The 17,556-nt window shown below is 47.1% G+C and overlaps 7 protein-coding genes across 8 annotated transcripts; 5 read left to right on the forward strand and 2 right to left on the reverse strand.

The window, feature by feature from the left end:
• Positions 1-115: 115 nt before the first annotated feature.
• On the forward strand, positions 116-5,025 carry LOC108016437 (dipeptidyl peptidase 9). Its single transcript, XM_017083088.4, has 8 exons — positions 116-1,745; positions 1,800-2,019; positions 2,118-2,674; positions 2,733-3,336; positions 3,495-3,806; positions 3,873-4,095; positions 4,391-4,583; positions 4,649-5,025. Exons 1-8 carry the CDS (start codon positions 742-744, stop codon positions 4,848-4,850), a joined length of 3,315 nt encoding a protein of 1,104 aa, XP_016938577.4. The 5' UTR covers positions 116-741; the 3' UTR covers positions 4,851-5,025.
• A 1,028-nt stretch (positions 5,026-6,053) lies between these two features.
• Positions 6,054-8,617, forward strand: CycB3 (cyclin B3). The gene has a single exon (XM_017084349.4). It carries the CDS (start codon positions 6,365-6,367, stop codon positions 8,099-8,101), a length of 1,737 nt encoding a protein of 578 aa, XP_016939838.3. The 5' UTR covers positions 6,054-6,364; the 3' UTR covers positions 8,102-8,617.
• A 1,561-nt stretch (positions 8,618-10,178) lies between these two features.
• On the reverse strand, positions 10,179-11,644 carry Elal (Elastin-like). 2 transcript variants are annotated; one of them, XM_036818100.3, is made up of 3 exons: positions 11,318-11,644; positions 11,150-11,257; positions 10,179-10,942 (listed from the first exon to the last, which is right to left on the reverse strand). In XM_036818100.3, the coding sequence occupies exons 1-3, from the start codon at positions 11,616-11,618 to the stop codon at positions 10,440-10,442; spliced, it is 912 nt and encodes a 303-aa protein (XP_036673995.3). In that variant the 5' UTR covers positions 11,619-11,644; the 3' UTR covers positions 10,179-10,439. The 2 variants fall into 2 exon arrangements, with proteins under 2 accessions (XP_036673995.3, XP_065722988.2); XM_065866916.2 differs by having other exon boundaries at positions 11,150-11,643.
• A 650-nt stretch (positions 11,645-12,294) lies between these two features.
• Srg1 (Sting-regulated gene 1) lies at positions 12,295-12,811 on the forward strand. The gene has a single exon (XM_017084347.4). It carries the CDS (start codon positions 12,295-12,297, stop codon positions 12,724-12,726), a length of 432 nt encoding a protein of 143 aa, XP_016939836.4. The 3' UTR covers positions 12,727-12,811.
• LOC108016429 (basic salivary proline-rich protein 3) lies at positions 12,760-14,157 on the reverse strand. The gene has a single exon (XM_017083080.4). The coding sequence runs from the start codon at positions 14,069-14,071 to the stop codon at positions 12,929-12,931; it is 1,143 nt and encodes a 380-aa protein (XP_016938569.4). The 5' UTR covers positions 14,072-14,157; the 3' UTR covers positions 12,760-12,928.
• Positions 14,158-14,638: 481 nt separating this feature from the next.
• On the forward strand, positions 14,639-15,480 carry LOC108011504 (chorion protein S15). The gene has a single exon (XM_017076656.4). The coding sequence runs from the start codon at positions 14,988-14,990 to the stop codon at positions 15,399-15,401; it is 414 nt and encodes a 137-aa protein (XP_016932145.4). The 5' UTR covers positions 14,639-14,987; the 3' UTR covers positions 15,402-15,480.
• A 1,491-nt stretch (positions 15,481-16,971) lies between these two features.
• LOC108017303 (uncharacterized) lies at positions 16,972-17,424 on the forward strand. The gene has a single exon (XM_036818098.3). The coding sequence runs from the start codon at positions 17,029-17,031 to the stop codon at positions 17,236-17,238; it is 210 nt and encodes a 69-aa protein (XP_036673993.3). The 5' UTR covers positions 16,972-17,028; the 3' UTR covers positions 17,239-17,424.
• Positions 17,425-17,556: the final 132 nt, after the last annotated feature.

A 17,556-nucleotide genomic window follows, 5' to 3' on the forward strand; every position in this document is an offset into this window, starting at 1 on the left:
TATCTTCCCCATGCGATATATCGCCGCAATGATTCCACAAAATTTCGCACATCCTTAGCCGCTCGTGCCATCTCCGATTACCCCGCCAAAGTGTGACCAAAGCACCGCGCCAGGTCAATCCCGCACGGGCACCTAGTATCGTATATCTTTCGTGCATTCTTTTAATTTACCTGCAGTTCCGTTCCGAATAACAAAATTAGATCAATCAATTCGGTTTGAAATTGCCCCCTAGCTGGCACAGCGGAACACAGGGCACACAGAAAGCACAGATTGGCATTTCGTTTGTATATTAGCCGCACGGTGCGACTTTCACTTTTTACAATTCGCACAAGAAAAACAACAACGACAGCGACAGCAGCAGCAAAAACGACAACAACTACAAGAACAAGGGCAGCCAGCAGCAACAAAAAGAAGAGACGAAGACCCAGAGCGATGAGCGTGGAAAATACCAGAGCGGACAACATCAGGCCACAGAGTGCAGCGAGAATTGTTTAAAAATCGGTGGATTGCACGGCAAATGCAAAGCGAAATAACAATAACAAACCAGCACAACAGGGCCGCCTGTGTGTGTGTGCGTGAGTGGTAGAGAGTGGGTGTGTGTGTGTGTGCTTGTGTGCTCCAGCGAGAGTGCCAGTGTGTGTGTGAGTACATCGAGTACATTTTGGGGCATCAAAACTTTGTGTGTGTACGTGGTTTGGATTGGATTCGCTGCCGAATTGGGTCAGCTCTTAGAAATCCACCATGGAGAGCAGGACCCAGCTTAATCAGTCGAACCAACAGCAGCAGCAGAGGAATCGCCTGGCCTCCTCGCCCAGTCCACCGCTCAGCGTAAATCTCAGTGGAGGCCCTAATGCAAATACCACCTTGATGGGCCTAGAGCAGGATGCAGGAGCAGCATCGCAGCTGGGCAGGAATAACAACAATAGTGGAGGCGGTGGCCACCACCGCAGCCACAGCATCACCAATGCGGCAGCCACATCCTTTGTGAATCTCCTGGACGGATTTACGGCCCGCGTCTCCACAGCGGTGAGCGTGGCCGGAGGCACCAGCTCCAATATGCTCATGGACCGCAGCAGCCAGAGCGCCGCCAGCACCCCGGGATCAACCCACTCTATAGCCAGTTTGACCAGCATGGGCTCGCTGGGCACCACGGCCAATGCCCTGTACTCCTCCATAGGCAGTGCACTCAACTCGATCACCTCACCCATTCAAGCAGCTGCTGCGGCGGCCACGGCCACAACCACCGAGGTGGTGGTGGCAGCCGCCTCTGTGATCACAAACCACCTTAGCTCACCCACCAGCGGCACCCCGCCCCACGGCCTGGATGCGGACGAGGGCGACGATGAGTGCGACGATTGCGAGGAGGACGAGGACGATGCAGTGGATTACGACGGGCACTTTGCCGCGCCCACGCCCAATAAGAGTTGGGCCGAGAACAAGATGGTGGTGCAGGAGATGCGCAAAAAGATGTGCAACCTGTCCTCCATGGTGCCCACCAATGTGCAGTTCCGCCACCTGTCTGATGGTCGTGCCAGGTGCTACTTCCTGGGCACTCCGCCACAGGGCTGGGAGACCACTCTGCTCTTTGCGGACATTAATCTGCTGCAGACGGAGGAGCAGCAGCTTTTGGTGCAGCGCCTGGAGGCGAGTGAATCGGTTGCTGGGAGTCCCACTTTGAGTGCCGGATCCCCCACCAGCAGCAGCCAGCAGACGGCCTTTCTCTTCAATTCCCTGCTCAGGCCTAGGTGAGTTTATATTTTAATGAAGTATAGTCCCAGAACTAAAGATATATTTTACAGACTCCCGTGGAGTCCATTGTTACAGCAGCCCATTCAAAGTAGTGGAGGCAGCGGCGGCAGTGGAACGGCCAGTCCCTATGCCCGGGAGTTCCAGCTATTGCAGGAGCGGAAACGCCTCTCCACCTGGGGCATCACCTGCTACGAATTGCACAAGCCCTCGGGAAAGCTAGTGTTTCCCTGCTTTAACGACCTGTACCAATGTCTGGACACAGGATACAATGTGAGTGTTACTATTAGAATTAAACTTTCAGAGAATGTGATTTTAGATTGCAATGTTAATGTAATACAATTGTTTATCGTTGGTTTCTCTATCGACAGTCTGGACTGCTGTTTCCCACGCAGCTACGCACCTGCCCGCAATGGACGGCTCTGGATCCTCAAATTTGTCCACAGAACTCCGACATGATAGCGTACATCAGTGACTGCGACCTGTTCGTCACCCACACGCTGAGCGGGCACGAAAAGCGTCTCACCTCCACGTCCAACGGGCGCCACTCATATGTGGACGATGCCCTGAGCGCCGGCGTGCCCTCTTACGTGATGCAGGAGGAGTTTAGTCGTTACCAGGGTTTCTGGTGGCAGCCACATTCCAATGACGGCATCTATCGCATTGTCTACGAGGAGGTGGATGAATCGGAGGTCTCAGTGTACACGTTTCCCTCGTCGACGGCCGTGCACGGCAGGGTGGATGAGTACCGCTTTCCACGCACCGGTAGCCCCAATGCCAAGTCAAAGCTCAAACTCGTCCAATTCGTACTGAACGAGGCACTGCAAGTCAGTGAAATTGCCATCAAGGATCTGCCGTACTCCCTGTTGGCCGTTTTCAGCTGGCTTGAGTATATTGTGCGTGTGGGCTGGACTCCGGATGCTAAATAGTGAGTATATTCTATGGGGACCCTATTTATTAACATATGATTTCTTTTCTCTTGCCAGCGTATGGGTGCAGGGACTTGATCGGAAGCAACAGCGTTTGGATGTAGTCCTAATACCGCTGGATAACTTCTGCGAGTCCTACAGCAGTCAGGTATCCACGCCTACCGACTCCATAGGCGACCACAGCTGGCGCAGCCTGTGTAGTCGCACAATCACACCACTGCAGGTTATATACACGGAACGTTCGGAGAGCTGGATCAATGTGCACGACATGCTTCACTTCCTGGAGCTTACGGAAACGAGCGTCACCTTCCTGTGGGCATCTGAAGAGACTGGTTTCCGGCACCTTTATTTGGTCACCGCCAGCTTGTTGTTGAACCAAGCAAATGGCCAGGCAGACGTTGGATCGGCTGCTGCCCAGCCTAGTTTCGTGGAACAGTCGGCTCTGCAACCGCGCATCCTCAACAAGGTGGCCTTGACCAGTGGAGAGTGGGAGGTGCTGGCCAGGAGTCTCTGGGTGGACAAGGCCAACAAGCTTGTGTACTTTGTCGGACTGCGGGATACGCCGCTGGAGAAACACCTCTACGTTGTCAGCCTGGAGCGGCCCGAGCACATCCGCCTTCTCACGGAACCAGGATACTCCTACCTCGTGGAATTTGACGACGTACGTATGATGGGATAATTATGAATGCTATGAACAATTCTAAAAATCTAAGAAAATGTTATTGATATTGCCCAAATAAGTATGCTACACTATAAAGCAAATCTTGTTCTTGAGCTTTAAGACTAAGAATTGTAATCCTCTTTTCTTTTTTCCCACAGCAATGTCAGTTAATGCTGCTGGTTTATTGCAACATCCAGCGGCTGCCCAGTTGCAAGGTGATGCGCGTCAATCAGACATGCTCAAACGGCGGAGTCAACGGCATTCAGATATCACTGGTTGGCTATCTCAACGAAGGCGGAAAACCGGAGCCGCAGTACTGTCCACAAATTTTCCGGCCCCAACTGCCGTCGGGAGATATCGTGTATGCCATGGTCTTCAAGCCGCACAATTTTGAGCTGCGTGTCAAGTATCCCACGGTGCTCAATGTTTACGGAGGACCCGAGGTGCAGACCGTGAACAACACATTTAAGGTAAGTTGACTAGCTATAATAATAGTTGCGTTTCATCTAACAGCTTCTTTGGACTTTAATTCTTAGGGAAAACATCAATTGCGGATGCACATGCTTGCCGCCCAGGGATACTGTGTCATCTGCATCGACTCGCGAGGATCCCGGCATCGGGGCAAGAGATTCGAGAGCCACATCCGCGGTAGGATGGGTCAGGTGGAGCTGACTGACCAGGTGGACGCTCTGCGCATCTTGGCCGACCAGCTGGGCTACATTGACATGGATCGCGTGGCTATTCATGGATGGTCTTACGGTAAGTTATACCAGCTAACATCCTATGATAATAGAGCTACAGAAATGGTCTTCGTTGATGGTAGATTTACAATTAGTAGATAGTAGAGGGAAGTATACTGCATATTCTCTAATCTAATCAACGCGCAAGTCATTCTGAACTGGCAACAAGATATATAGAATACTAAATCCTTATCTGTTAAGAACTTGAAATGTCTGGGTTTTAGTGATATTTCAGAAAGTTGCATTTAAATTTAAGTAATTTTCTTCCCACATTTTTTAATGTTATAATATAAATATGATTGTCATTCTTGCAGGTGGCTATCTGAGCCTAATGGGCCTGGTTCAATATCCGAAAATCTTCAAAGTGGCCATTGCCGGGGCGCCGGTCACTAACTGGGAGTATTACGACACGGGCTACACGGAGCGGTACATGGATCTGCCACAAAATAACGAGGCCGGTTACTCGGCCGGATCAGTGCTCGAATACGTAAACTCGTTTCCCGAAGAGTGAGTATAAGAGAGACATTTAAATTGTGACGTAATTTAATTATTACCATTTTTATTCCGTCCAGGGACAAGCGCCTGCTGCTCATCCACGGTCTAATCGACGAAAACGTGCACTTCTGCCACACCTCCCGGCTGATCAGTGCCCTGAACAAGGCTAACAAGCCGTACGAGGTGCATCTGTTCCCCGAGGAGCGGCATTCGTTGCGTAATCTGGAATCGAATAAAAATTACGAAACGAAATTACTATCATTCTTGCAAAACTTATGAGATTCGTAAATGTCGACGGCCGAAACAAGATCGCTTGCAAGGCAACACAACTAGCCCCGACCCCCGCCCTCGCCCTTTTGAAATAGTTTTTTACATCATTGTCTTTGTTTTTATTTAACTTTTTGTTGTTCGAACACTTGTTTTTATTCGATAAAGAAAATGAGAGCAAAAGAAATTTGTATCATATTTTTAGTATACTTAATTTATAAAAACTCGCAGCTGTAAGTATAATGAAAAGTTGAATGAATGAACCTTTTCCGATCCCCGCTATGTGTCCCCCTATATTAGACTCTCCAGACCGAGCAGCTTACTGTAATTAATTTATACTTTTTGTTTTCTCCCACGCATCATACTCTTAATTATGCTGTAATTGTGTTTAATTTGCGCAAATGTACATTTCTCCTATCACTAATTTTAAGTTGTGATTTAGTGCGTCTGTACGAATATGTGTGATTGTCTGCGTAAGCGTTTCCCCCAGAAATGGAAAAAAAACAAAAATCACCTTAAACTTGTCATGCCTTTGGGGCAGGCCATCAATTACTGTTAGATCTACGCATGCATATAAAGATATATCTCTTCGATAAACCCATAGCAAGACCTATACATACTTGAATGAGTTTTAAGAAACCCACGTTTGGCTGAAGCAACAAAAAACTGAATAAAATCTAATATTAATTATGCCTATATATAATCATTAGTTTTACAACTGATACATGCAAACGTATATATATATATTTTGTTTAACAATTAAATAAACAGTTGTGTGTAAAACGTGGTGTTCTATTTTTTCCGCAGCAATAAAAGAGGGCAGTACAAGTTCTAAAAAGTCTTTCGGTAATGATGATACTGGGTAAAGTCCATTACTTTCTTTCTGCACCTAAATATATTATTTGCGGGTCTGAAAACCTTTATTGTATCACTGAAATCTAGAAAAATTCTAAAATGTAATGACTGTAGATACAATTGGAGGATGTTTGTATACAATCAAGAATCAAGCAAGGCATATCAAATAGGTATTGTAAGATAAATATTTACGTCAAAATTCTAGAAACGGCTATTTCAAAAGACATTTTAAAATAAACCGCTCTCTGGTAGGCCACCCCCAATATTTTCGCATCCCCCAGAGCTGCATTTCGGTCGATTTCCGCTGCACAATCAAACGCCGCGCCACGGTCACACTGACTATCGCAAATGCATCTATCGCTGGGCATCTGGCGGTGTTTTTTCAATTTTTTCTCAGTGCTCAAAATCTCTCCGGCCGAGCGCCATAACTCCATAACTCCACAAAACTCCAGCCGGAATAGAATTGTGAGTTTGTGTGACTACGCTACGAATATCAGCAGTAGCCTACGAATCGAGTTGTATCCGCGCACATACCAACACAGCTAGGACGCCGCCAGCGAGGATCAGATAGACACCAAGTGGAGGAGGACTTGAGCCGCCGCACACTCGCGCGAACAAGAACAACAAACGGCGAGTGCGCTCACACACAAACAGGCATTTAGGCATTCAAAATGGCGCCCACAAAGGCAACAACGCGCGCGGCCATCGTCGGCGGGCATCATCAGATGCAGCAGGCGGGCGGCGGGGCGGGGAATCCGCTCCTGGCCCTGGGCGCTGCCACCAGGAAGGGCCTGAACCGACGGGCCGCCGCCACGGGGAACATCGACCCCAATGCCGAAAACATGCAGACGCGCGCCAAACGCAAGGCCGATCACAGCCCCATCAAAAATGACAAAATCAAGCGCTCGGCGCTGGGTAACCTGACCAACAACGTTAAGATCATGACACTGCATCCGGGACAGGATGAGGAGCAGTCCGCTGTGGGCAAAAAGCCAACGGCCCAGCAGCTGCAGGCCCTGCTGGATGCTAAGAAACAGGATAATCTCGGTGTGAATGTCTTTGCCGCCAGCAAGATGGCAACGCGCGCCTCCAGCAAAGTGGACGATTCGGTAGAGAACTGTCACAAGGTGCTGGACAAGATTGAAGAGGCGCTGGCCAGGCCCAAGCCGCGTCCCAAGGCAGTGCCCGCCGGGAAGAAGACGGTTTTGGGTGAGGTTCAGTTACCCGCCATGCCAAATCCCATGCAGATTCCGGTGTTGCTGCCGCCCATGCACAATCTGGCCGCTCCCCAGATGGCCGCCATCAAGCCAGTGCGCCGGATCTCCAATGACTTTAACAAGACTGAGGACAGCCTGTACATGTCCGCCCTGGAGGACGTGTCCAGCTGTGATTCCATGCGACTGTCTGGTAATTTTGAGGCCGCGCGTCGTCGCTCCGCAAAGTTACAGCAAAAGACTGAACAGCAGCCGCAGCCGCTGTTGCTAACACTGCCAGAGACTGCTCCCAGCCAGGTGGTACCCATTCTGCCGGTGCCTGAGGATGTGGAAGACTTCGACCGCAAGAACTGGGACGATCCTTTCCAGGTCTCACACTACGCCATGGACATATTTAACTACCTAAAAGTGCGCGAACCTGAGTTCCCCATCGCCGACTACATGCCAAGGCAGATCCACCTTACCACCTGGATGCGCACCCTACTGGTCGACTGGATGGTGGAGGTGCAGGAGACGTTCGAGCTGAACCACGAGACTCTGTACCTGGCGGTGAAAATCGTCGATCTGTACCTCTGCCGCGAGGTGATCAACAAGGAGAAGCTGCAGCTCCTGGGCGCCGCTGCCTTCTTCATTGCCTGCAAGTACGACGAACGGCAGCCGCCCCTAATCGAGGACTTCCTGTACATTTGCGATGGGGCCTACAACCACGACGAGCTGGTGCGGATGGAGCGGGAGACACTACGGGTCATAAACTACGATCTGGGCATCCCTCTGTCCTACCGCTTTCTGCGCCGCTACGCCCGATGCGCTAAGGTGCCCATGCCCACACTGACCCTGGCTCGTTACATCCTGGAGTTGTCGCTAATGGACTATGCCACCATTGCGTTCAGCGACTCGCAGATGGCCTCCGCCGCCTTGTTCATGGCTCTGCGCATGCATGGCGGTCCGGGACAGCTGGACAAGCAGACATGGAGCTCGACGCTCGTCTACTACACCGGCTACCAGTTGGCGGATTTCGCTGAGATTGTGCCCGTGCTTAATGCAGGCCTACATCGCAAGCCACGGGCCACCATCAAGACGATACGGAATAAGTACTCGCACAAGATATTCCACGAGGTGGCCAAAGTGCCCCTGCTGACGAACCAGGAGCTCTTCCAGAGCAATCTCGACCTGAACGAAAGCAATCTGTCGTAGGACAGCATCAAAGTTTAGCCAAATTCACTACGAGCTGCAAAATGTTACGCTTCACTTAGGCTCTAAGACGCTGCAGTCCCCATAGCAACCCGGTCCCGGCTCAAATAGGATAAGACGAACAGCGGATCCCCGCCTTAATCGAAAACTCAGCCCCTGATCTTAGCCCCTAGCCCCTAGCCCCTAGCCCCTAGCCCCTAGTCCCAAGTCCCTGGTCCCCACCATGTCCTCAAATTTTATTATATTTTAATTATTATTGTGACCTTTGCATTATTGACATGTTTTTGCATAAATATTGTGTTAAGAGTGCTTTTTGTTTCTTTTGCCATGTATTATTGTTTAGTTTTCACATACCGCATACGTACCCACATACTATCAATCTAAACAGGAAAAGCGAAATTATCTCTAACACCCACATCCTCAACATGTAGCCCGATCGCAAAACGATTCATGTTCTAATATATACGCTAGTTTTAAGAGATGCCAGCATTAAATAAACCTAACTCGTAAGCCACCAAAGCAGACATGGATCGCCAAGTAACTTATTCAACACAGATACACAAGCGCAAGGATATGAAACGACTAACAAAGGCACGTGTGTCCTGTACAACCTGGAAATGCGCCGCGATCAACCCTCGTACTGTGTGTGCCATGTGCATCTGTTCCTGAAGTCGTTATTAATGCTGTTATTTGTTAAGCCGTTCATGGACTCCCCTCCTCATATCGCTGCCCCTCGGAGGACGCAAACCATCCAATTCCATCCCGCCCCTCCTCAACTCACTTCCTCTCTCCACCTCCATGAATGTTGATAACGTTGCATTGTTCCAGTAACTAGTTATGTATGTACTCAGTGTTATGTATGTATCGTTTTTGCCCAGAGAATACCAATAAACATTTTTACGTCCGTTCAAAAATAGTTACAATTTTTAATTTGAAAAAGGGGATTGTGGACAAAATTTGGAGTGGTATACCTTTGAAGAGTTAAATATGTATAATAAATCTGCAATTATTAATTTGTACTTAACTTTTTATTCCACAGAAAACAATATGATATGCTGAAAGCTTCCATAAAATATTTAATCCATGTGTGAGTGTCAATATTTCGTCCTCTACTCTTTGCCAGACTGTACATATTTATATTTTCTCTAATTCCTTTCGTTTTTTTTAATTTTTATAATTTTTACAAATAAACTAAAAATTCTACAAGTCTCTAAAATACATTAATAAGCGGACTTATTCACACGTAAATTTAAAAAACATCTTTATTTTATAACTTATCTTGTATTGATTCCATATTAAACTATAGTTTTCTGCTTCATTCAACATAAAATATAGATACATATTTCCCCTAAATCGTTAATTACAGCGATGAGTCCATAAACCATTGGAGGTCAAAGGTTATTGGGAAAAATCTTTAAAATCCAGACCAGTTTGGAATGAGTATACCGAGTCCCCCCATCCCCGTCTATTGTTTTGATCTCGTCTCAGCTGAAATTGTATTCTTTTTTACGCTCATCTACGAACAGCTGATAGCTGATGACCTAAGGACATCAAACCCTGTCTGGAATCTGTTCGATTTGCTACAGGTAAAACCAACCGATATCATCCGCCCAAATCATTCACAGTCCACGAGTGTGAGTGCGTTTGTCTGTATACTCCTGATTCGGGTTTGAGTTTCCTGCGGTTCCTTGCTTTTGGCGCGCTCTTCTGTCATTTTAGCGCCAAAAATTTGTTAAGGATTTGCGCGGCAGGCTGCGCATGCGCCGCAAGACATCAAGACGTCGTCCTTAAAATGGGTTTCCTTTTGCCGTTCAGGCAGCAAATCGGCTGCACACCGAATCCCAGCCGATTTATGTCGCTGCAGTTGGCCCCGAAACCGAAAAGGTACCAATCGGTCTTCCTCTGCCTCTGATTTCCTACCACCTTTGGCTCGTCTAGAAGTCCTGTGCCTTTGTGTGTTCCTTTTTTTCGGCTGCCTGCCAGTCAGCCAGGTAGCTCCTGTCCCCTTCAATTGTGTCCTCGCCGGAGAAAAGAATAGGAATAGGAACAAGAATAAGAATAGGAATAAGATGTGTATGCGTAAGGTTATCAGTCTGTATGGGAGCCGAATGCATGTGCTTTATTTTTTCCGGTTCAAGGTGCAACTGGTAACTGGCCAGCATTGCTAATTATCTTGGTTGGGTGTGCAGAAATCAAGTTTATTTCACAGGGCAAACACCCAAAAGGATAGGCGGAGACAGCTGTCCCTGGCCAAAGAGGGAGCCGCCAACTTATGACTACGACTCGGATTACTTCACGCCTCACCACCACCACCTCGGTCCACGCGTAATCCCGTCCAGCTTCAGTAGGCCGGCGAGTTGAAGGCGCCGTTGTAGCCACCCCCATAGCCACTGCCATAGCCGAAGGCATTGTGGTTGTTGAGCACTCCAAAGGGCCCCTTGTGGACTCCATCCTCCTTGTACTCGGTGTTCATGGAGAAGTGGTGATCCCAGTGGTTGCGATCGGCGGCGTTGTGATCCGGATAGCGATGGAAGTTTTGGCTGCTAGTGGCAGGACCGGAACCACCTACTCCGGGGACTCCTGCAACTCCTTGTACTCCAGGAACGCCCGGAACTCCAGCTACTCCTTGTACCCCAGGAACTCCTGGCTGGGCAACTGCACCAGGCACCACTCCATAGGCCGGAAACTGAGATGGTTGGGGATAGCCTGGGTACTGTTGCAAGTACACCCCTGGATAAGGATAGCCGGGATAGGCGCCAGATCCTGGAAAGTAGCCAGGAACTCCAGTGGGATACTGAACCGGAACTGCACCCGCGGCAGGATAACCAGGAGCACCACCAGCTCCTAAAAAGCGGGAACAAGAACATACAGAGGCAATTTAATTTTAAAATATATTAAACTTAGAAAAGTTTAAAACATTATTCACCAATCTTTCCAACTTTGTTAAAATATCTGGAAGTTTCTGTAATCAATTTTGGGAGTTTACGGTCCTTAATCAACGAAGATCAGTAAAATTAAATATTTTAATTGATTTTATGTTGAAAATCTTACCTGTACTTTGAAAACCACCTGAAGAAGACCCTCCTGCAGATGGATACGGAACTGGAGCCTGTTGGCCTGGAAATCCTGGAGGCGGGTATGCCGGAAACTGGTGACCTCCTGTAATTGTTAGTGCCGGATTGGGTGACTGTTTGCCGGGGAAAACAATAGAGTTCGTACTGGCCACTCGGACGCCAGAGCCGCCCTGCTCATGGTCATGGGCATCATCAATGGATCCAGTGGCTCCTGCTCCCGCACCGTAATCCCCTCCTAGCTGAGTTAGACCCGGATAGAGGGGCGAATTGAGATTGGCCCGCTGGCGGTGGCGACTGCTGGAGATGCCACCCGTCAAAGTGGAGGCTAGGTTGAATTCCGTCCTTTGGTCCTCCTGACTTTCGTCCCGGCTGAACTCCGAGCCCTGAATGGAGGCGATCAAGATGAGGGCCAGTGGGGCGTATGCGATTCCCCTCCTGTTTCCCATGGCGTCTGTAGGTATACTAAGGCTCCGAAGCTCTCGGCTCGTGTATTTGATGGTGAGATGAGATGCCATAAGAGCTTAGCTGAGTGTCTATTTTTGGGGTTATCATCAGGGGCTCATTGGCCAGATAGGTGGTTCCAGTCTCATTGAGTTATATTTTCCGTAAATTGAATGAGACAGCTCACACTGCGAAAAATATTGTGGCTGCTAACAGTTAATTTCAGCGAACAATGTCATGTATCATACATGATTTATGTATTGTAGTACATCCAAACAAATCCTTTATCAAATGTCGGAATTATTTAATAAAGCATTATAAATCATATTCTTTTGTAAGGAAAAATAAAATTTTTCCCAGTGCTCGATTTAAGTTTGTGACTATAAAAAAAATGCCAAGTAAAGACGAAATGAGTTTGTGGGGATTTCCCAAATAAATTTAAACCCATCCCAACATAGATGATAATTATGATCTTCTTTTTATATAGAGAACGAAAGCTTTCTCAGACAACCTTGTTTACCAGTTCCATAGATTAGTGTTATATATACATATAGCATTTGTTCCAGTAGTCAAGGTTCTTCTACGTGATTCCATTCATCTTTCTTATCGCCATGTGCAGCTGGCTATAAAAGCTGGAAGGGAACTTGGACCACAAAGCAAAATAAATCTAAATACTCCGAGATGCAGTTGTTGGCTGTGATTCTAGTGCTAATCCTGGCCAGTTTGGCCCACTGTCGACCCACATTCGATAAAATCGCGCAGGTCTTTTTGGACGCGTTGGATGATCAGCCGACCTATTATTCACCAGGAAGGCCACTGCCAGCAGGAGGTTACCCGCGTCCGTATCCTGGACCAGGTCCACTTATCCAAGAGGGCTACGAACAGGGCTACGACTATCACTATGGAGGAGGCCATGCCTATGGGGGCTACCAGCAGACACATCCAGCTGGCTATGGATACTATCCACCACCTCGTCCAGTGCATCCGCCCACCGCCTACTATCCACCTCCGCAGCCTGGCTCTTACTCCCAATCCACTGTTCCTTCCACTGCCTACTATCCTCACAAGACGCCGGATCCTTATGGAGGCGGCTACAAGCAGCGGGGTTACTAGCGTTCATCTGTCGAGTCCCCCGTTTCCATCCAATTATCTGTTGTTTGTTTAAATTTATTTATTAAAATTTCGTGATTTTCAACAACGAGCTTTGAGAACCGGTTTTGGAGTGTTCAGCAAAAGCGATCTTGAGTGCGTCAATTACAGAATGGTCTATGCATATATACAATAAGTGGGAATCGGGGGAGACCCTCGCCGAGTATCATCTTCGTCTCACATCGATGGGTGTCGAAGGAACTTCCTCCTGACTGGGGGAACGAATATATTTACTGGAACTGGGAAATACGATGGGACGCTCTTCAGAGGCCTCGATTGAATGATTTGGCGACGGCGACGGCTGAGGTAAGGGCCAAGTTGGATATAGCGGCGATGGTGGATCCGGATTCTGGGGCGGCAACAGCGGCGGTCGATTGGTTCCTATGATCAGGGTGTCCTTAGTTGGCTGCGTGGGTGGACGTGGCTGGTAAGTGGGATGAGTTTCCGCTGGCCTGGATGTCGTTGTTTGGACAGTGGGAGAAATTGGTTTTGGGGTAGTGGGTAGGATTGGTGTTGTGGGAGTGGTATTAGCCCCATCTTTATCATCGTTCCAATTTGTATTGGGATCGTTTGGATCCGTCTGATCGGGAAAGCGTTGATTGTTGTTCCATTCTGGCGGAGGTCCTCCATTCCATCCTGGTCTGCCTTCCCAGTCCGGTCTTGGTGGAGGTGGTGGTGGTGGTCCACCTTCGTCATTCCAGTCAGGTCCTGGTGGAGGTGGTCCACCTTCGCCATTCCAACCAGGCCTTGGTGGTGGTCCTCCTCCGTTCCAACCAGGCCTTGGTGGTGGTCCTCCGCCGTTCCAACCAGGCCTTGGGGGTGGTCCTCTGCCACCTCCACGGTTCCATCCTGGTCCTCCTCCGTTCCATCCTGGTCCACCTCCTCCTCCATTCCAGCCTGGTCCGAGGCCTGATTGATCCCAGCCTTGTTGATTCTGATTGTCGCTAGGCCCCCACTGCCAGCCTGGAGGCCAACCAGGAGGCGCTTGCTGTCGATTGGGTGGTCCAAATCCTGGCTTGGGCATTCCCATTCCCCTCCGGTTATTACCCCTTCCAGGTCTCCCTTGCTGCAGTCTTTCAAATTGCTGCTGTTGGCCAAAGCGGTTGTTGTTTTGCATGGCAATGAGGAGTCCATTGACTACTCCGAATTCGGGCAGCTGCGCCACCACGGTTACACCTCCGGCAGAGGCTACTGCTCCTCCGGGTGAGGAAACTGCAAACTGTCCGAGGCACGAGCGGATCGAGATGAAAGTGAAGAGCCAAGCGAGGCAAGCCTGGACGGTAATCCAAGCTGGTGAAGATCGCGGCATGATCGAGCAGTGATCAACGCGAGAGGCGGATTCTAACTGTGGTGGGAATTTTTTCGCTCCTCCTATGCGATAATCGTGATGCTTGAATAAGCATTGAAAACCTGTCCGGCGATCGGTGAGAGAATGATTAAGATGAGTAACCTTTGCTTGAGAGATCTGATGGGCTCTCTAACAGAGGTCTCAAAGCGATCATCACGATCATCCTCAAACGAAAGGTAAACAAAGACGTTTATTAGCCTAAACTCTCGGACCACAAATATAAATATAATACGACAGCTATGTCTGTACATTGTATAAAATATTAAATAAGACTTATGAAAAAAGCTTCATTATATACTGAATAATTCATAAAGAGTAAGGAAAGAATGATCATTTAAAGTTTTCAATCATTCTTGGTGCTTTTTTCTAGTCGTATAAAATTTACATTCCGAATTACTTTATTATGATAATTTGTTATTTGGATATTGTATATTATATAATGGAATATGTATAATAGAATTTAAACTTGCTAAATTTGGGTTTAGATAAAAATAAAGTCGCAGCATGTTGGAAGTTTATGTCTTTATGGGGATGGATGGGGATGGGATGTCCGATGTATACTGACCACTGACCGTCTGTTATTGCTCAGTCTTCCAGTGAGTGGCGCGTGCTCCGCATGCTGATCGTGCCAATCCGTCTGCTATAATAAATCCAGCATAATGCATTGAGTCGCCACTTGCCCGTTGTCCGAGCTAATCTTCCAGAGATCCCGACCGTTTTTATGGGAATACAAAAAAGGCGTAAAAAAGAAACCATTCAAATGAGCTAGACCACAATGTGTCACCATGGCTGCCCAACTCCATTCCCCAGGGTATAAATAGAGGAGAACTGCGTAGATATACGGCCAGAACTAAAAGTAATTCCAAATAGAAGCAAGATGAGAGCCTGGAATTCCTATTTGACAATCATCATTTTGCTGATTACCTGCTGTCTGGATTGGACTGGTGCTCTATTCTTCAAATCCTGGAAGTCGGGAAAAGGATATGGTGCAGTTCAAAACTATGGAAATAATGAATATGGTGGAGTTCAAAACTATGGGTATAATGGCTATGGAAATTACGGCTACGGGAACTATGGCTATGGAGACTATGCTGGAGGATACGGCTATAACTATCCAAATTACCCTTCGTACTCGTCGTACTCTCACTCAAACGGCAGACGAAAGCCATCAGGAAACCGTCAAGGGCGTACCTATTCGCAAATTGCGAGGGTCATTAACCCCGCTCCCTATGTGGGTCCTGGAGGTAGTAAGTTCCTTCCACATACTAAGTTTTCGGCTCTCTGGGGTTGAGCCCTTACTTATCTAAAATCACATTGTCAGCAGTATTAAACATTAAAATAAACTCAGCGAAAGTTACATCTATCAACAAGTGGTTTAATTATTTTAAGCTATATCAATCCGCTACTTGTATACGTGTATATTAATCTACGATCAAAAGATTTATGATCACTGGCCCGCATTTACGGAGCGGACGCGTGTAGTGGATCGCTGCGACGTGATATAAATTTTAATCAAATGGAGGCGCGACACTACTTAAGGGAAACCAACATATGGGGATTACTCCGATCTCCCGGTTATTGGGATAGTGGGGTAAGGTCCCTGACTGAGAACTTTTACCAAGTGATAACTTGTGGGGAATTCCTCAGAATATTTATTATTCGCAGAGAATGTTTTCATTACAAACTCAAAAAATTTGGTATGTATGTGAGGGACATGAAAAAATGTATACCTGCAATTAAATTAAGAAGTTATTGACTTAGAATTTTAGAAGGAACGACATAGTTATATATAATACAAAAAGTTAATTTAAATGGTGAATTACTTTTGTCATTCCTGGTAAAGTACAAAAATATTTGTTATAATTTTGATCACGCATTCGATGCAATTTTATGTTGCTAGGTAAAATGATGCATCAAACAACTATTTCACAAAACCCATAAGCCAATCATTGACTAAATATCCCCCAATAAAAATTTTCTTGGGAGATGTGTCAGTGAATCACAAAATCATTTCCATAAGTTTAATAGGGATATTATTACTTCACTTTAAAATTCTTAAGAACTTCCGGAAGTGATACTTAAATTTAAAACTTTTAATAGGCTTGAGAATTTGCTTAACAGAAACAGTTACCAGAAATTTTCGGTTGATCTGATAATTACCCAGGCCATCATCTGACTGAACTCATCAGGGCTCACAAGTGTGGTATATATAGCCACTTTACGATCTTATAGAGGTACTTGCGCGTGATTCAGGCCAAGTGATTCAGTTGTTGATGCAGTTGGTCGCCTAGGACTTCCCCTTGTACACCGATTGCCATTGAGGAAGTGGAACCAGAAACCAGATCGCAGCTAATATACAGGAAGGAAGACTTCGGCCTAAGTCAGTGACAACTGTTTGCACCGAACATGGCAATTGTTTATGCAAGAATTTGCTAATACATCGCCTCAGATGGCGCACCTACGTCATTACTTCAATCCGTCAGAGTCGCTAATTACAATTTAAATACGTACGAGTTCGAGCATTTATGATGAGAGGCTGTGCCAGGTCGTACTAATAGAGCCAAATCATTCACCACGCGATTAGAGTCAAGATCAGGTGCCATATGTACCTATAAGCTATATATGCCCACTCACGGCATAACGGGTTGCGGTGTGAATGACTTGGCGCGGGCACCGTGTCAGTAAATATTGAGAAAACAAAGTGATCATAAAAAACCATATCATACAAAGCGACGAGATCTACGTGAGCGGCAACGCAATTCTCCTGGGGTTTTGGTCGGTGCCAAAACCTGATTGATAAGCCAGCGTCTGAGAACGGCAAGAACCGATCAGCCGCCGATATCCATATAAATATGAACAGGCTGGTCACCGGCAGTATTGCAGTTCAGTACTTGAAGCGGAGCACTTCTTTCCGAGTCATGACAGTTCAAGGAATTATCCAAAGCCTCCTGGTGGCCCTGCTCCTTTTCCTGGTCGTCGTATCCGGATCCCCGGCCCGGGGATATTACCAATCCCCAACGCGAGGCGGTCGCAGCTATACGGATATCGCTCGAGTGGTGAATCCCAATCAATACGCCTTCCCGGGATCCCGCACCTATCCAGGCCAACCCTTCTGGCCATCGGGATAGAAATAACAATATACTATGTTTGTTTACGACATGTACAAGACTCGTCTCAGGATAAGCTAGACAATGAACTGTTACATATTGTACCGGAAGATATTCAATAGAATTAAGTTAAAGATAAGTACCAGAAACAGTGCGCCAAAAACTATTCCAATGGAATAATATAATTAAATAAATGTTATAAAACAAAATCTTCAAAAAGTTATTTTCTTGTAAGAACTTTTCTTTCGGCCTTTAGTTATTATTTCCTGACACTACCCAATAATTAGGGCTGCGTTAATGGATGAAATTCATTAGCTAGTCACGCCCATTTCCTGCTAG

The sequence above is a fragment of the Drosophila suzukii genome, chromosome 3, assembly GCF_043229965.1.
Source record: "Drosophila suzukii chromosome 3, CBGP_Dsuzu_IsoJpt1.0, whole genome shotgun sequence".
NCBI lineage: Eukaryota > Metazoa > Arthropoda > Insecta > Diptera > Drosophilidae > Drosophila > Drosophila suzukii.